The following is a 17,629-nucleotide window of genomic DNA, read 5'->3' as shown; positions in this document are numbered from 1 at the left end:
GTATTGTCAAGTCGATTGTTCTTTATTATATTTATTGTAGCAATTCTTAGCTAATAATAAATAAGTTTAAACTAAGAATTTGGGGCTTATAGTTTTCTAAACTCCGATTTTTGTAAAACCCGAAAGGGATAATGCTTGTAGTAGCGGCATTTCTAACAGTTAGAATGATTTTTTGTACGCAACAAAATTGTACAAGCTTTATTGAGTAATAGATATCCTAATTAAAGTATTACAATCACTCACTCTATGGTTAAATGATTTCATTTACAAGGAGCCATCCAAACAGCAGTAGAAATACGAGAAACAAAAGATGGACGTAAAAATCACCTCATTTCATATAACAATAGCGGTTTCTTGATGACTTTTACTTGCCATTTTCACCCCCACAAAAAAAAAAAAAAAAAAAGGAGAAAACCAATCTATTTCATGTAGTATGACTTAATATATAGACAATGATTGAAAATCGAATCATCATCACCATCAAGATTAGTTTTGTGTAGTAGTAATGTCTGTCTGTCCACAGGAGTCAGTTAAAAAAAAAAAAAGTGAGAAAGAGAGAGTACAATACGGAAACAGGAAAGAAGTCACACCCACTTAAATCCGGAATCCACCGCATAATGAAGATTAGTGCTGCTTGATTGTATGGAAGGAATGCGACATCTTCCAGAATCGTACAAACTTTGCCCTTTTCCCCGGAGCGAGACATAAATATATATTGGGCAGGACACGACAAATTATAGAATACGGCGACATTTTTCCTTATTTAAGTAAACAAAGACTAAAAAAAAAAAAAGAAATGTATTTAGAAGACACAGAGAGAGAGAAGCGAAAACAAAAATAAAGCAAAAAAAATTTTTTATCTCCTTCTTTTTGAAGATATTTATAACAACACTAACTACCCACTTAACTCAACTTAACTTAACTCATCTTTATAAACTACTAATCATCCACATTTTTTTGTTAAATTGAATCTACCACCTTGGTTGTTTTTCCACCCTCCTTATCTTGTAGTAAAGTGTTTTGTTTATATACCCCCTCCCCCCCCCCCTTTTTTTTTGTACATATTCTGATATCGTCACAACAATTCCTTGATCTACCCCCCTCCCACCTAAAACAACCAATCCTAACGGGTTATTCTTTAATTTCAAATCAGCTAATCCTATAGCTTTTTACACATTCTTATATCATGTCATTTAAAGTAAATTGGAATTCATTAGAAACTGAACCGTTAACTAATTGGACAAAAGAATTATTAACATCAGCATTAAATTCTGGTAAATCACCCAATATACTAGCATCAAATATCACTATTAAAGATTTGAATTTTGGTAAGATTGCTCCTGATTTTGAAATATTAGAAATTGGTGAATTAGATCGTGATAGATTTAGGGGAATCTTCAAAATTGATTATCAAGGTGATTTCCATTTGACATTACATACCAAAGTTCAAGCAAATCCATTGAATATTTATTATCATAATAGTTTAGAAAAAGAGGTTTGTAATTGTACTCAAGATGAATTCATTACTCCTAATTTCTTATTGAGTAATGAACAATTTGCCATCCCCTTGGATTTAAAATTGAGTGATATTAAAATTAATGGTATTGGTATCATTGTATTTTCCAAATCAAAAGGGTTAACATTAGTATTTAGAAATGATCCATTAGATTCGATAAAAGTTAGTTCAACATTTGATACCGTTCAAGTATTGGCAAATTTCTTACAAAAGCAAATTGAAAATCAAATCCGTGATTTATTTAGAGAAACATTACCTACTTTGATTCATCAATTATCATTAAAATATTTAAGTCTTGATAATAATATTAATGAAATTAAAAGTAAATTATCACAACAAGATTCAGTTTCAATGACAAATAATGAATTAGCTTCAAGTTTGAAATTATTTGATGATGAAGAAAATGAATTCCCCTTGATTTATTCGAGTAAAAATTTACAGAAAAATATGCAATTATTTAAATCAAGAGAAACTTTTAGATTAAGTGTTCCTAAATTTAAAAATATTGTCCAAAGAACTCGTTTAGATAAATTTACTAAAAGTTATCCTAATTTATTAAATTCATTGTATGCAAACAATGTTGATCTTCAACATAGATATGTTAATAATATCAACCACAACAACAACAATAATGCAAGTTCTACTGGTATTCCTATTGAGTTATTACTAAGCCATGATGATAAACAACACTATGATAAAACTGATAGTTTATTAAAAGATATTTCATCTATTCAAGCCAACAATTTTTACAAGTATAGTAATAAAGATGCTCCAACCAAACCTAAGAGAAGAAGAATCAAAGTACATAAGAAGAATAAGAGCAAACATGATGAAACCACCACCACCACCAGCAAACCCTCAGAGTTACAAAATGTTGATAATACTTTTATGGAGTCAAGATCTATTAGTCCACAAGAAACTATTGATACCGTATCAACATTAATAGAAAGTGTACCAATGACACGTAATGTATCATCAAATATCAAATCACCAACTTTAGATACGTTGTCGACTGGTTCTTCTAGTGCTGCCTCATCACAAGTTATCGCTCATCCTACACCAAAACGTGCATATCAACCAAATGATACCACTACCGCTGCTACTACTACTCTTAACAAGGAAAATCATATTGATTATATTAAAGCTCGAAATTTATATCAAGATTTCATACAAATGAGTCAATCACCAGGATATTATGATAAAGTTATTAGTAATGGTGGTGGTATTGGATTAGGTAATAATAATGGTGGTAACTATTTTGGATTAGAACGTACCATTAGTTCATCACCAATTAAACATTTGAATAAAGATAAAAAATCCATTAATTATATTGATACTAGTAAAATTAATGAAAAATTGAATCAATTTAGATTTGATGGAGGGAAAAATAACAATACTAATGATAATAATAGTAAGAATTTCCGTCCTGGTTTTACTAGAAATGAATCAAATGGTCAACAAGGAATATTATTTGAAGCATTTAATTTTCCATCAATGACGGCAGCAGCAACACCTCCACCACCACCACCATATTGTTAAACATAAAAAATATGGAATTTGAATGTTTACATTTACAACCATGAAGAAGATGTGAGAGAGATAACAAAATCTGGTGTTGAAATGGTTTTTATTTATTATGTTATGAATTTATGAATATTGATTTTATTTTATTTTATTTTTTATTGAAGTTTTCTTAAGTGTTTATTTATTGAAATTTAGTCGTTGGTTTATTTTTTATTTTCATTGTATATATATATATATATTTATATAAGTTGTTATCAGTTTACTTTTATACCTTTTTCCTTTTTGAATATATTTTTATTGGGTAAAAGAGTGATGTTAATGGATTTGTGAAATAATAGTATATGATAATTGACTGGTAAAGGTGGTGTTTAAGATTCAATGTAGTTTTGAATTAGGTCTAATGCAAAACAATCATGGAACTAATAAATACAAAAATCTTTATAGTTCAATAATTATATTTTAAAATTATTGTAATCATTTTCTGCTTTCTTGTTAGATATTGCAGTTTTTAAAGTTCTAAATGTAAAATACTTTTCTATATACTCTTGATACAGAAATGTATAACATTACAATCAAAACCAAGTACTTGATGAAGACTATTGGTTCAAATGATTACTACAACAGATTTTTCTTCTTGTCTACTGATGGGTAAAATAAGATTTGAACAGGATTTAATAGTGAAAATGTAACAAACTACTAGTTAGTTGAAGTTTGTGTTGGGTTTGTTTCAAAATACTTAGTATGGCAAACAAGTGATATATCATAAATCCAACAAAATCTAAAATCCCCAAAATATTAAACAAATCAATATAGAAATGATATATATATATAAATCCTTGTCTCTGTCTTGGATTTAGAATAGATATCTGTAAATTTGTTGTTCTCTACTCTTCTGGTAAACCTTTGGTAAATCATGTTTTCAAATTATTTATCGGTTGCTAAAAAATCAATCACTAGGAATGTTAGTTGTGGTGGTGTTTCTAATACTTTTATCACATTAATTAATCAACAACAAAGATCATTGGCATTTAAACCAACTGCTGTATTGTTTAAATCGAAAAAGAAGAAAAACAAACAACTGCTGAAGATTGATCAATTAACCACTGCTATTACTAAAACTACAACTCAATTGGCTACTCAAATTGAAAGTATACAACAAAATCAACAACAGAAGCAGCAACAAAATGATAAAGCAAAAGTAGAAAACTCACCACTTGTTTCTTTAGATCTAATTATTAATCTTCCATTTATTCCACCTACTATCAATTATTCGCTTAACAACAACAATGTGACCAATTTAGAAGGTATAATTGAATTGAATAAATCAGATTCAACTATCAATGATGATGATTATAATTGGAATTTTTTCAAAAGTGGATTATTTTGGTTCAAAGATGAATTAAAACATCTTGATAAAGAACTTGAATTTGATACTATTACCAATACAAAACTGTTGAAGAATAATATTGGTGATAAAATAATCCAATTGGAGACTCAAATCATTGAACAATTGGAAAAGACAAGAAAGAGTGGCAACAATATCGTAAATGAAAATTATTTCATTAATTTGATAAAAATTTATCGATTTAAAGAATTATATAATATTTTAGAAAACCTCAAAGATAATGAATCAATACCATTATTGAAACAATTTAAAAACATTATCATTTTACCAAAATATGAATTCTATCGATATTTAATCATCAATGAAATTTTTAGCAACAAAAAGGCAGAAAATGATAATTATCTTGATAATTTCAATAATATGGATGAATTTTATTATTATTTAAGATCAACAAATATTATAATAATCAATATAGCTCAAACTGATAATTATTACTATAAAGTATGTCCAAAATTATATGAAATATCGAAAAATTCAATTTTCCCAAATAATATAATTGCTAAACAATTACTAGATATGATAACTCAATTGAAATTAATATTTGGTAAAGATGAAACAACAATTATGCCATGGCAAAAAGTGAATGATCCAGAGATATCATTACCAATTTATCATATTACTAATGATTCTATAAATAATTATATTTTCAGTTTTTTCATACTGATTAAATTTGATATTTATCAAGTTTTAATGGATAATGATTTTTGCTTTAATGATATTGATAAATTTAAATTTGCCTTTGATGTAAAATTTGTTGAACCAAGTAAACAAACTATGCTTTATATTATATTACAAGATCAAGAAAGAATCAAGAAATTGTTTAATGATCCTAAAATTTCCAAATTATATCATGAATTGTTATCAAAAGGAAACAGATAAACGCTGATGATTCGTTGTCTGAGAACACTTTTGTTTTGGCTTTGTTGTGGTTAGTCTATTGTTGATCATATAAGGTATACAATTCACCTACTCTCAAATCCAAATACCCAAATTTTTGTAAAGAACCCCCTCCAACAAATTAATATATATTCATTGAAACAAACACCCCACCCCGATAATCTTCTTTGTCCCCTGAAAAATACAAATACAAAGTTATAATTATCAATTCATTTAGTATTCTCATTAATTCAATTCTAATACTTTCTCAATAAACTCTCCATCTCCATTATAATCATAATAATCTTTAGCTTGAATGATTTTTAATTCAAAATATTTCATAGTATCACCATCGTTTATTTTACCACTAATAAAATTATCTTTATCATTAATATCTTTTCTTGTTGTTGTAGCTGTTGCTGCTATGGCTTGTTGAATTCCTAATTTATGTGTAAGTTTTAATGTTTTCGCCATGATTGTCAACACTTGATTTACTGATCGACTCAACACCTTTATTGAATCATGTATCCCATTAGTCATAGCATCATTTTTATTTTTATAAAATTTATCTAATAATAATGCAGAAAATAAATCACCAACTCCAGTGAAATATGATTTTATCATTGGGATATCAAATACTTTTATTATTGGTTGATCTTTAGTTGATATAACACAATGAATATATTTATCTTCCAGCTCCTGTGGTGATTTAAATATATCCCCACCAGTGATTGAAGTAACAACAACATACGGTATATCATAATCATTATGTAATTTATTAATGGCTTCAACAAGACTAAATTTATCAATAATTTTCATATTAGTTAATAATTCTAATTCAAATTGATTTGGAGTGATAATATCAACTAATTTATTATGTAATATCGATTGATATTCAAGTATGCAAGATTTATCAACATATAAATAATTATTATCCCCCATCACCGGATCCAATAAGTATATAACTTTTTCCTCATCTTTCTGTTTTTGTTTGATCAATGATATATATTCATTGGTAGACTTAATTAATGATGCATTTGGGATATAACCAGTTATAATAGCTCGATAAGAAATATGAAGTTTATTAATTAATTGATTCATTATATCGTTTAGTTCATTTGAAGTTAATGATGTTCCTTTAAATGATCCATATCCAGTATGATTTGAAAAATTGACAGTATTTATATTATCAACTTCCCATCCTTGAGTTTGTAAAGGGAATATGGCAGCTTTACCACCAACATAACCATGAGAAACATGAGATTGTATAGATAATACCGATTTCATAATATTATAAGAAGGGAAGGGGGGTGGTTGACGTATAGAATGAATCAAAGTAAAAAGGAAATCTAAAATGAAAAATTTTTATACGAGCTTATCAAAGTGAACAAAAAAAAAAAAAAAGATTGTGATTATGTTGATTAAATGAGTAATAATAATGAGGAAGCCTTATTCCATGGTTTTGAGAAATGACTCCTGCTAACTCATAACAAAGACAAGACCAAAAATAAGAGTTAGTGTTTGCAGAAACCGTTCAAGTGTAGTAGTATAACCACTGTGATGGTATTATTTTGTTTCTTCGTGGCACAATATGATTCAGTCAAAATTTTCTAGTAGATATCAGAGTATAAATAGAATGAAAAACTACATCCCCACTGGACAAGTAAGCGAAAACTATAACCTAATTTTGAATTGAACTATCATTACAGAAACCATATATAACTTAACTAATACATATAGTATATCAGTATCTCAATAAACTGCTACTTCCTTATTGAATATCATTTTTAACTTACTTTTCGTCTTTTGTTATCTTCATCATTTTTTTCTTCATCCAGATTAAAATCACTTCCATTGTAAAGATCTTCTGATTCATAAGAATCAGGGCCCGTTTTCTTTTCGGTTATAGATTGTTCAAAATAAGGATCATCAAGTTCACTTGTGCATTGCAAACGAGAAGAATGTTTGGATATTTCCATCAATGTTTCATTAAATTTATTGAGTTCTAATGAAAGTCCTTTTATTGCTTTTAATACTTTTCTTATATCATTAACATTGACATTTAAATTCCCCGTTGCATTTACTCTTAATTCTGGATTTTCATTTTCCATTTCAAACATTGAAACCAAAAATGGTGACACTAATTCAAGATTACATTGACTTAAATCTAAATCTTTCAATGATGATATTGGCAATTTAACAGAATTTATTTTTCTCAATTGATTACCTGATAGAGATAACTTTTGTAAATTTTCCAACTTTTCTAATGAATCAGGTAATTGGTGTATTCCCATATGCAGCAAAGTTAGATATTCAACACTAACTGGAAACAAATCTATATCTAACTTCTTTACATTACCCTCACAAACTTTAATTTCTCTGAGTTTAGATTCTTTTAAATTTAATAACTCCAATGTCTTGTAATCAATATTGAAACCCGTTAATGCAAAATCACTTAATATCATTGGCCATTTGATTGTTTGAGTAAGGGAATTCATTTCTCCTTGTTTGGTAGCAATTAAATGCAATCGTAAAAGATTTTTTGGCAAAGAATACATGAATTCTGGACTTTCAAAAGTTAAATAATCAGCTTTTAATATCAATTCTTCAGCCATAGAAGGGATTTTAAATTTATTTTCAAAAGTAAGCTTTGATGTTTCAATATGAATATATTGTAAATTGTCATCCAAATGGAAATATTCATTAATAAATGATATATCTAAAAGTTCTAAATGTGTCAATGAAACCGGAAATACTATTTGATTCAAATCAACATTAATAAAATCTTCTGATTTTATTGATAATTTTTTCAAATTTACAGGGAAAGTAAAATTTTCTTTCTCAAAACATTCTGGATCTATATAATCGGATCCATTATATTCAAAACTTTCTAATTCATGAAAACTTGCTTTATTTAATAATTCAAATGGATATGCACAATCATTTATTGTTAAATGCTTTAAATGTTGACAATTCTCTAACCCATCATATTCAGTCAACGTTAAACATTTATTCAATATTAAGGTTTTTAAATTTGGTGCATCCATTTCAAGAGCATAAAAACAAGTAAAATTGAGGAAATTAAGCAGTAAATATTCTAATCTAGTCAATTCTTCTATTCTATAACTTATTAGATGATATTCTGCTGTGATACATAATTTCCGTAAATTGGGAATTAAAGTTGCTTGAAATAACAGTTCACTTTTAATTTGTAATTCTTCTAAATCAATTGGAAAATCATAAAATTCGGATCCTAAACTACGAGATTTCATTTCTATATCCATTTTTTGAACATCAGAAATATCATAATCATCTAATATAGTATCAAATAACAGAATAGTTGTGGCAACAGGAGGTATTTTCACTGGATCTTGGAAATCGTCTAATCTTATCATATCAAATTTGATATTGGAATTGTTCAAAAACTTTGTCAATTCTTCTGGATCTAAAACTTCTTTACCAAAAAAAATGCCATTAATACTCAGAGCTTCTGCTAAAAGTTCTGGGAATGTGTCTAAAACATTGGTAAATTGTTCCATATATTCCAAATGTATAGTTTTCGGGTATATATTCCATTGATTAATACCTTGTTTCAACTTGATGAGTTTGATTCTGAATTGGTTACAATCGCACTGGGAATACCCAACAAGTGGCTCATCATCATTACTACCTTTGTGTCGACGAACATTGTTGGTAATGTATACATCTGATAAAATTGTAGAAGCAATTTCCTTTCTAATTGGAGGGAAATACAATAATTCTGGTAAAACACACTTGGGTAAATGATCAATAATCATAATAATAACTTCAGATGGAAGTTTTGCTACTTTGGAAAAAAGATCCACATCAGGGGTTAGAATCGTCATGGTTAATAATTCAAAATGAAAATGGGCAATTGAAAATTCAATAAACTGATAAAGGGTGAAGTTTATTAATATTAATGGCGTGGTTGTATTTATAATCCTAATATTTCTGGGGGCAGTGGGGGTGTTTAAAAATGTATTGACTGTCTTTCCATTCGGATTATTAAATATATTTTTTTGGTTTGCATTTTCAAATAGACATGAAATAATGCAATATCCCCCCTGAGCGTATTGATTGGATTGGATCTGTGGATGGTAATATTGCTGCTGTCAATGTTAAGAAGAACAAATGACATTATCAAGTGAAACAGAGATACTTATAGCAACAACAACAACAACAAATGCGCGCAAATTGAATCCCGCCTCAACAATAAATCTATTAAGAGAGTATTGTTGTTGTTGTTGTTGTTATATACATATTTTAATATGTATAGAAAACCAACACAATTAATTAATTAATTAATGACTATAATAACAACAATGTTATTTCTGGTGATAAATTGGTTTGTGAATTTATTTTATATTGACATACAAGAAATCATAAAGCTAATATGAGCATGTATTTTAGTAACATGAAATCGGAACTTTTTTGCAACTAATAACAATGAAGGGTAAACTACATTTACAAATTCTTTCTAGTATACTTAAACCTATAATTTTTTCTATGATAAAAAAGATTAACGTGTTTGATTTGTAAATTATTAAGTACTATTTTTTGTATAAATTTGACTCAATAATTGGAACAATTTTTTTCAAGAGAATCAAAAATGAGTTTTTACCAAGTGCCATTCCATCTACATTTTGAGTTTCAATAACAGTTGATTAAAGTCGTAGAACAAACAATGATCAGCTAATACAAGAAGGCGCTTTTTTGATAATACTCCCACACCAGTTCGAGAAAGTTATTCTTGATTGGTTAAGAGTTGAGTTTTACAAAGATATTGATGAAACATTGTCGATCTTTATAGATGTTCTTTTTTTTTTTTCTTTTTTTCTTGAGAAGTTCACCACCACCACCAAGAGATATAAATGTATCAGATTCATATGTTGAGATAATACACTGAAACGTTTTGAAGTCTCAAACATTTATGTAATCGAAAGATTCTCTTAGTGTGAAAAATTTAATCAAGGCGTTAACACACAGTTGTATTTAATTGGAATTCATTGACAATTACAAGATGAAAGAACATTCCACACTTTCTTTAAACTTGGCCGGATAAGTTAATCAGTAATACCTTTCTGAAAACCAGAAATAATAATGGTCCAATGGAGTTCCAAGCTTTCTTAGCTTTGTAGAATTGGTGGTATTTCATTTATTCCACACTGTATTGGTGAGATTTGTAAGTCCACCCACTAACTAACTAATCAAATTTAGTTGATGCATAAAATATAAACCCAGACACTTACGCGATTCTAGGTATAGTTTCATAATAGTTATTGGTTTGCTTTAAGATAAAACTTGGTGTAGAATTAAATCCCTTTAGAGTTTGGTTTGTTTGAATGTGTTGATTTTTTAACTCCATTTCAAACACCACCACCACCACACCACCAGCACCTCAACCAAGGAACTTGAAAGAGTATTAAGAATTTTAATTGGTTAAATTCTCTGCTTTAGTAAATTGCTTTTTCTGAGAAACAATAAACTTGAAATTTAACCACTATCAATACACATCACACAATACATACATACATACTTACGCAGAACAAAGACCATTCAATTGCTAAATACTCGTACCGTAGGAAGAGAATTTTGATTTTAATATAAGATGATGATAAGTAAACAATCCCAGATACGTATTCGGCTTTTCCTATTCAAAAATTGAAAGTAGATTTGTAGAATATAATTTGACGTCTGTTTCTCAGTAATCACAAAAGCAAGAAGAAAGAAGAAAGAGAACCACTACTACCATATTGTGAGACGAGGAGGAGGAGGAGGAGAAGCAATCAATTAAGAGTAGAAATCACACAAAAATTTAATGCACAGGAACTTTGTAAGAATAAATATGTTGAACTACAATTACACGCCTTAGATGGACTGCAATTCCTATTGTAATATGGTACATAGAGAATGCTAAAATTCTTGTAAAGTTGCATTCAATACACAATGGAACCAGATATATGGTTTACACACATCTAGCAGTGATGTAACATAGTAATAATGAATAGAGTGGGAGGGGTGGGGGGACCAAAACTCTACCACACCAAAACACCAAACACGATTTGAAAGTGAAAGGGAGACAAAGAAAAATGAAAACCTTCAGTAACGAAGAAGAAGAAAAAGAAAAATGTTTCACAACATTCAAGAAAGTAATGTAAGAATGTATCGAGTAAATAGTAATCTGAAACGAACGAAAGGGTTGTTGTTGTTGATAATTATAGTCGTGGTGGTGGTTATGAGTTACAAAAACACCATCACATAATACAGGAAAATTGAAATTAAAACCTTATAGAGAAAGAGAAACTATTCCAAAGAATTTACACTGAAAAATTCCAAGATTTCAAAAAGAACATAACCCCAAATTAAACCGACAATAGAAACAACTATATAGAATGTTATTGTAGTAGTAGTAGTTCTCTAGATGTTGTAGATATTGTTGATGAAAAATTTCAATATAAATATTCCATTTAATTTCCTTGAAATATTTTCATTCATTCATTCGTTTTTTTTTTTTGCAATTTAATATATAAATTTCTTTGGTTTCTTATACATTAAATCTTTGAAGTTACATCAAGATCAATTGGTTTCTTATTATTATTCAATTGTTAAAGAAGAAGAATAAGAAGAAACGTCTATAACTACTACCACATCAATACGGAATAAAATAAAATAAATAATTTAAAGATTGTTTCTTCACTCAACATCCAAGAGTTTTTCTTTTTACATACAGTCTTAACCATTCCACTTTGAATATTAATTTGACGAAAAAGTAATTAAATTACAATCCTTTACTGTTTCTTTTTTTATCATCACCACAAGATAAAACGAAACAAAGAAGTAAAACAAAAGTTTGCCACTGAGTGTCACTATTTACTTCCTCCACAGCCCCCCCTTCCCCCTCCCTGGCTCACATCTTTTATTCACTAAGAAGTGTTAAGATACAAGAATAACCAACAATTAAGAATTTTAGGTTTTAATTGTGATTTATATTGATTAAAATTGCGGTGTTTGGCTATTTTTAAAATTCATTATTACCTTCTCACCCACCTACTAAGATATATATATATTTTTTTTAGTCGATTTGGATTTGTTTTGATCAATTGGACACTACCATAAAAAACAATAAACAAATATCCACTGATTGTTTTATTTTTAAAAACTGTGCCACTTTACACACCCGCACGCACTCACACACATACATAACAATTTTTTTCTGACACAAAGATTATTATTAATTAATTAAGTGAGTTACACGAAAAGGACAACGAATCAACAAAAAAAAAATTCTCGCCCCCCTATAAATATATATAGCTTTTTCATCATTCTACTCCCATATTTATATAAAGACAAGGGAAATAACTTTGATTCATATCTAACCAACACTTATTTTCAATCAATCCATCCTTCAATCTATCTATCTATTATTTAAAGGAGATTCTTTTTTTTTTATATTTGGTTTCTTTGTTACACAAATTACACAAGCTACATACAAGAAAATAAAAATGGAGTTAACTATTGACAACACCAATACTACTTCGTCAAATCTAGATGATTTATCTGTTGCTACACCAACTTCTTTAATGACAAGCACCACAACATCACCATCACCATCAACAAGTAGTCACAGTAATACTAATACATTAGACATAGATCCAGCTACTTTTAAATCGACTTTACCACCTAGAAAAAGAGCCAAGACTCAAGAAGAAAAGGAACAAAGAAAGATTGAAAGAATATTAAGAAATAGAAGAGCAGCTCATGCATCCAGAGAAAAGAAAAGAAAACATGTTGAATATTTAGAAAACTATGTTTTAAAATTGGAAGAAAATTTAACTAAATTGAATAATAATTATAATCAAGCATTTGAATTATTAACAAAAGATAATCAGGAGTTACTTTCGTCTAAACTTGAAGTTTTAGATGATGTTTCTGATTTAAAACAACAAATCCATTCTAATATGGCTGGTACAAGAAAATCAAATCATAAGAAATCAAATGATGACGATATAGAAGAAGATGAAGAAGTAGAAGAAGAAGAACAAGAAATCAAGAAAGAAGAAGAAGAAGAACAAAAGCCAGTTTCTAAAAAGAGAAAACTTAATACCAAAACTAAATCGAAGACTAAAACTAAAAGTTCTACTAAAACTGTGACATCTACACCACCATCATCATCGATATCTTCATTATCACCAGATGCTACTCACATTAATGGTAGTAATAGTAATAGTACCAATATTAATACCACGATATCATCACCAATTCAAATGAAAAAGGAAATTGATATTGATAATATTTTCATTAAAAAAGAGTTTTCACAATCACCACTACAACCAACACAAGAACAAGAACACCATGATATATATTTAAAAAGTGAATCGAAAGATGCTTTTTGGAATTACCCATCACCACTTTCATTCCATGATTCCCCATTACAAATTGATATAGATACATCATCATCACCATCCCCCTCCTCCTCCTCCACCACCTCCTCATCATCATTAATTTCATCTTCCGGTCCAACTAATCATTCTATAGCTGATTTAGCAGCAATCAGTCTAGCAGCCAGCAGAGCCAATAGAATCATTTCAGTTGGACTTTGATGATTTTTTTTCGATTTTAGGAGATGAAGAAATCAATAATAGAGTCTAATTTTTTTTGGCGCTCCCAGAAAAATCATAATAAAAAGATGGTTATAATAATTACCACACCCTTCTTCCTATAGCACATATATGTGCTGAGGGAGGGTATTTTTCTGGTTTTGAAGCGACGAGTCTTTATTTATAAAAAAGAAAAAAAAAACATATATATTTATATTAATAAAGTAATTGGTGAATAAAAAAATTTTTTTGTTTGGGTTGTTTAATAAATTTTGGGTTTTTAATTTCATTAAGTTTGTTTTTCCTTATAATTTTATATATATATTGTATGGTTAGTTTCGATTTTGATTGGTTTTTCAATGGTTTATTGAATGCTTTTTTGAAATGGAAAGAAAGAAATAAAGAATGAAAATATATTTGGGTTAAAGAGAAGAATTATAATCTCTCTTTTTGTTATTTTTATATATAGGGTTATCTAATAATATTAATATAAAAGTTAAGTTTTGTCTTTTTATAGTAAGTATAGTTGTTAAAGAGTGTGGGTTCGATAAATTCTGTTGAAAATGAAACTCCAAAAAAAAATAAGACCACGCCCTACAAACAACAATCCAGAAAACACCAACCCCACTTTCAATAGGTTCATATTACAATAACCACCAATACCAAAATGCCACCACAAATTACATTTGTTAAAATTACTGATAATTTGAGTATACCAATAAAGATATTTGTTAAAAAAACTTCTACCACTACCACTACCACTAGCACCACCACCAAGCCTACATCTAAATCAATAGAAATCAATTCAAAATATTTGATAACAGTCAATTATCAACCTTATCAAATTCAATTATCGAAAAATCATTTAAATTCAATAATAAATAAATTAAAACCGAAAATTCTCCCTATTTTAATCTACAATAATGATAATGATAATGACCTTCAAGAATCACAACCATTAACAAATATTGAAACTAAACAATTAATAATTGATAATTTAAAAATTATAATTCCTCAACAAACTATACTTAATATAAGAACAAGATTAGGATTAATTAATTATGAAAATATATCTAATGAAGTTGAAATCTTATCATTATGGAAGAAAATTACTAATAATAATAACAATAATAATTTGAAAATGTTAACTGTAAAGAAAAAATTCAAATTTAATGGAAATCAACAAGAAGATGAAGACAAAGATTCTAAAGAGATTAATTTTAAATTAAAACAAAATTATATAATTGATAATTTAAATGATTGTATTAAAGTGTATGTAAATTAAATTGAAATGTATTTTGTTTGAATAGTAAGTAGTAGTAGTAGTAGTAGTAGTATCTCAATGGCAAAAAAAAACACCCTGTAGAAAAAAAAAAAAACAAAAATAGAAAAACTGAACATACTTTCAAGAAACCAATAATTAAACAACCAACCAATAAATCAACCAATGACATCAATTATACTTAGATTTAGATCCAAAGATGGTATGTTCCGTATTTCAACGGATTCATCCTCAAATTTCACATTAGTTATAGAACAATTAATTGAGAAATTACCTCAATCTGATAAAATCAATTTACAAAGTTTAACCATTAGTAATAAACCTCAAGATAAAGGTAAATCAGTTTATGAATTTCAAAATCATACTATAAATGATTTAGAATTGAAAAATGGTGATATATTATATATCAGTTATGAATCGGTCACCACTGATCAACCCCCAACAACAACAACAACAACAACAACAAATACTTCTATTCCTATTACTCCCATAGTTGCTACTAGTACTTCCCTGCATGGACCATTAAAAGTTGAAGAATTACCTATAGATCAAGAATTAGATAAACAAGATGGATTAATTAATCGTCCATTATCATCAATGTGTCGACATGGACCTAAAGGAATGTGTGAATATTGTTCACCATTACCTCCATGGGATGAAACTTATCGTAAAGATCATGGTATAAAACATATATCATTTCATGCATTTTTAAAACAACAATTGGAAAAATTGAAATCTTCTGGTGGTTCATATTTCCCTCCTTTAGACCCCATAGATTATTCAATTGATTTAACTTGTAATCAAGGTCATAAACCTTATCCTAATGGTATATGTTCTAAATGTCAACCATCTCCTATAACTTTACAATTACAAAAATTTAGAATGGTTGATCATTTAGAATTTGCTGATTCATTTATTTTAAATGATTTTATTAATGTTTGGAGAATTAGTGGAGTACAAAGATTTGGTTATTTATATGGTAAATATGCTAAATCTGATAAAACTCCTTTAGGTATAAAAGCTATAGTAGAAATGATTATTGAACCTCCACAACATGATGAATTAGATGGAATTACTTTATTAGATTGGAATAAAGAAGAAGAAGAAGAAAAATTGGTTGATAATTTAGCTAATAAATTTGGACTTTATAAAGTGGGGATGATTTTCACTGATTTAACTGATGATGGTAATAAAAATGGTAAAGTATTATGTAAAAGACATAAAGATAGTTATTTTTTAACTAATTTAGAAATTATTATGGCAGCTAAATTTCAATTAAAATATCCTAATATATCTAAATATAGTACCACGGAAAATAATGGTCAATTTTCATCAAAATTTGTTACTTGTGTTATATCAGGAGGATTAAATGGAGAAATTGAACCTAGATCTTATCAAGTTTCAACAAGTGCTGAAGCATTAGTTAAAGCTGATATTATTACTGGTTGTACTCAACCTTCACAAATTTATGTTAATGAAAATAATAATCATCGATATGTCCCTGATATTCAATATCTGAAAATTAATGAATATGGTTTAGAAGTTAAATCAAATGCTAAACCTACTTTCCCTGGAGAATTTTTATTGGTATCATTAACTGATCTGTTCCCATTAAATCCTAAACCTATATTCACTAATTCTTATGTAATTGAAAATCGTGAATTTTTAGGTGATGAAAATAATGATATTCAAAGTTTGAAAACTTTATATAATTATTTGAAATCTAATAATGATCAAATTTTTAATTTCCATTTTCTTTTACATTTAATTAAAATTCATATTTTAAATGATATGGAAATACAATTATTAATTGATTATATAAAGAGTAAAAATTTGGAAGATTATTTGAAATTAATTGAAACTAATGGTTGGATGACTTTAATGACTATATTAGAACAGAGTGTGTAACTGAACTGGGCTAGCTAAAAAGGGCGCGGGGGGTGGAGGGGGGTTGCAAAAAATATCCAGAAGAGGGTTGGTTAACAGCAGGTGATCCTTTTTTTTTTAATTGTTTTGTGCCATTGTACACTACAAGCAATATTACTAGAAGGAATAATGTAGAATATTATAGAATATTCTAGTAAATGGATTTGATCATATATACACTACCCGCAAATAAAAAAAAAAAAAAAAAGAAAATTTTTTCTCCCATTCATTCAATGTAGTTGGATTCAAAGAGTTTAACAGTCTTCTCTCTCTCTTTTTCTCTCCCTTTATTAGTTAAATAGACACACACACACACACACACACACTACTACGCAATAATTCTTGTTTGTTGGTTGAATTGGGTTGAAAAAAAAAAAAAAAAAAATTTATAAATCCTCTTCCCATCCTTTTTTTATTTTTTTTTTATTTTTTTTTGCTTTCAAATAATTGTACTCCAAAATATATCCATTATAATATTTACT

General features: G+C 28.0%; 7 protein-coding genes and 1 pseudogene across 7 annotated transcripts, besides 1 other annotated feature; 6 read left to right on the top strand and 2 right to left on the bottom strand. All coding sequences in view use genetic code 12, as the record gives it.

Annotated features, from left to right (window-relative positions):
- Positions 1 to 1,186: 1,186 nt before the first annotated feature.
- On the top strand, positions 1,187 to 3,055 carry CD36_05840 (conserved hypothetical protein; the record flags this gene model as incomplete). The annotated part of the gene is made up of 1 exon (XM_002417203.1): positions 1,187 to 3,055. The coding sequence occupies one exon, from the start codon at positions 1,187 to 1,189 to the stop codon at positions 3,053 to 3,055; it is 1,869 nt and encodes a 622-aa protein (XP_002417248.1).
- Positions 3,056 to 3,953: 898 nt separating this feature from the next.
- On the top strand, positions 3,954 to 5,324 carry CD36_05830 (conserved hypothetical protein; the record flags this gene model as incomplete). Its single annotated transcript, XM_002417202.1, has 1 exon — positions 3,954 to 5,324. One exon carries the CDS (start codon positions 3,954 to 3,956, stop codon positions 5,322 to 5,324), a length of 1,371 nt encoding a protein of 456 aa, XP_002417247.1.
- Positions 5,325 to 5,567: 243 nt separating this feature from the next.
- CD36_05820 (bud polarity/site selection protein (BUD family), putative) lies at positions 5,568 to 6,608 on the bottom strand (the record flags this gene model as incomplete). The annotated part of the gene is made up of 1 exon (XM_002417201.1): positions 5,568 to 6,608. The coding sequence occupies one exon, from the start codon at positions 6,606 to 6,608 to the stop codon at positions 5,568 to 5,570; it is 1,041 nt and encodes a 346-aa protein (XP_002417246.1).
- A 500-nt stretch (positions 6,609 to 7,108) lies between these two features.
- On the bottom strand, positions 7,109 to 9,187 carry CD36_05810 (leucine-rich Irepeat IFA/LPF family protein, putative; the record flags this gene model as incomplete). The annotated part of the gene is made up of 1 exon (XM_002417200.1): positions 7,109 to 9,187. One exon carries the CDS (start codon positions 9,185 to 9,187, stop codon positions 7,109 to 7,111), a length of 2,079 nt encoding a protein of 692 aa, XP_002417245.1.
- Positions 9,188 to 11,763: 2,576 nt separating this feature from the next.
- CD36_05805 lies at positions 11,764 to 12,106 on the top strand (annotated as a pseudogene).
- Positions 11,764 to 12,106: a sequence feature.
- A 738-nt stretch (positions 12,107 to 12,844) lies between these two features.
- On the top strand, positions 12,845 to 13,942 carry CD36_05800 (nuclear protein HAC1, putative; the record flags this gene model as incomplete). The annotated part of the gene is made up of 1 exon (XM_002417199.1): positions 12,845 to 13,942. The coding sequence occupies one exon, from the start codon at positions 12,845 to 12,847 to the stop codon at positions 13,940 to 13,942; it is 1,098 nt and encodes a 365-aa protein (XP_002417244.1).
- A 664-nt stretch (positions 13,943 to 14,606) lies between these two features.
- Positions 14,607 to 15,224, top strand: CD36_05790 (conserved hypothetical protein; the record flags this gene model as incomplete). The annotated part of the gene is made up of 1 exon (XM_002417198.1): positions 14,607 to 15,224. One exon carries the CDS (start codon positions 14,607 to 14,609, stop codon positions 15,222 to 15,224), a length of 618 nt encoding a protein of 205 aa, XP_002417243.1.
- A 162-nt stretch (positions 15,225 to 15,386) lies between these two features.
- CD36_05780 (nuclear-envelope, endoplasmic-reticulum-associated-degradation network protein NPL4, putative) lies at positions 15,387 to 17,129 on the top strand (the record flags this gene model as incomplete). The annotated part of the gene is made up of 1 exon (XM_002417197.1): positions 15,387 to 17,129. The coding sequence occupies one exon, from the start codon at positions 15,387 to 15,389 to the stop codon at positions 17,127 to 17,129; it is 1,743 nt and encodes a 580-aa protein (XP_002417242.1).
- Between the last annotated feature and the right edge of the window lie 500 nt (positions 17,130 to 17,629).

This window comes from Candida dubliniensis, chromosome 1, assembly GCF_000026945.1.
Source record: "Candida dubliniensis CD36 chromosome 1, complete sequence".
In the NCBI taxonomy this organism is placed as follows: Eukaryota; Fungi; Ascomycota; class Pichiomycetes; order Serinales; family Debaryomycetaceae; genus Candida; species Candida dubliniensis.
The sequence above is the reverse complement of the archived record's forward strand: the minus strand, read 5'-3'. Positions and strand labels throughout refer to the sequence as shown.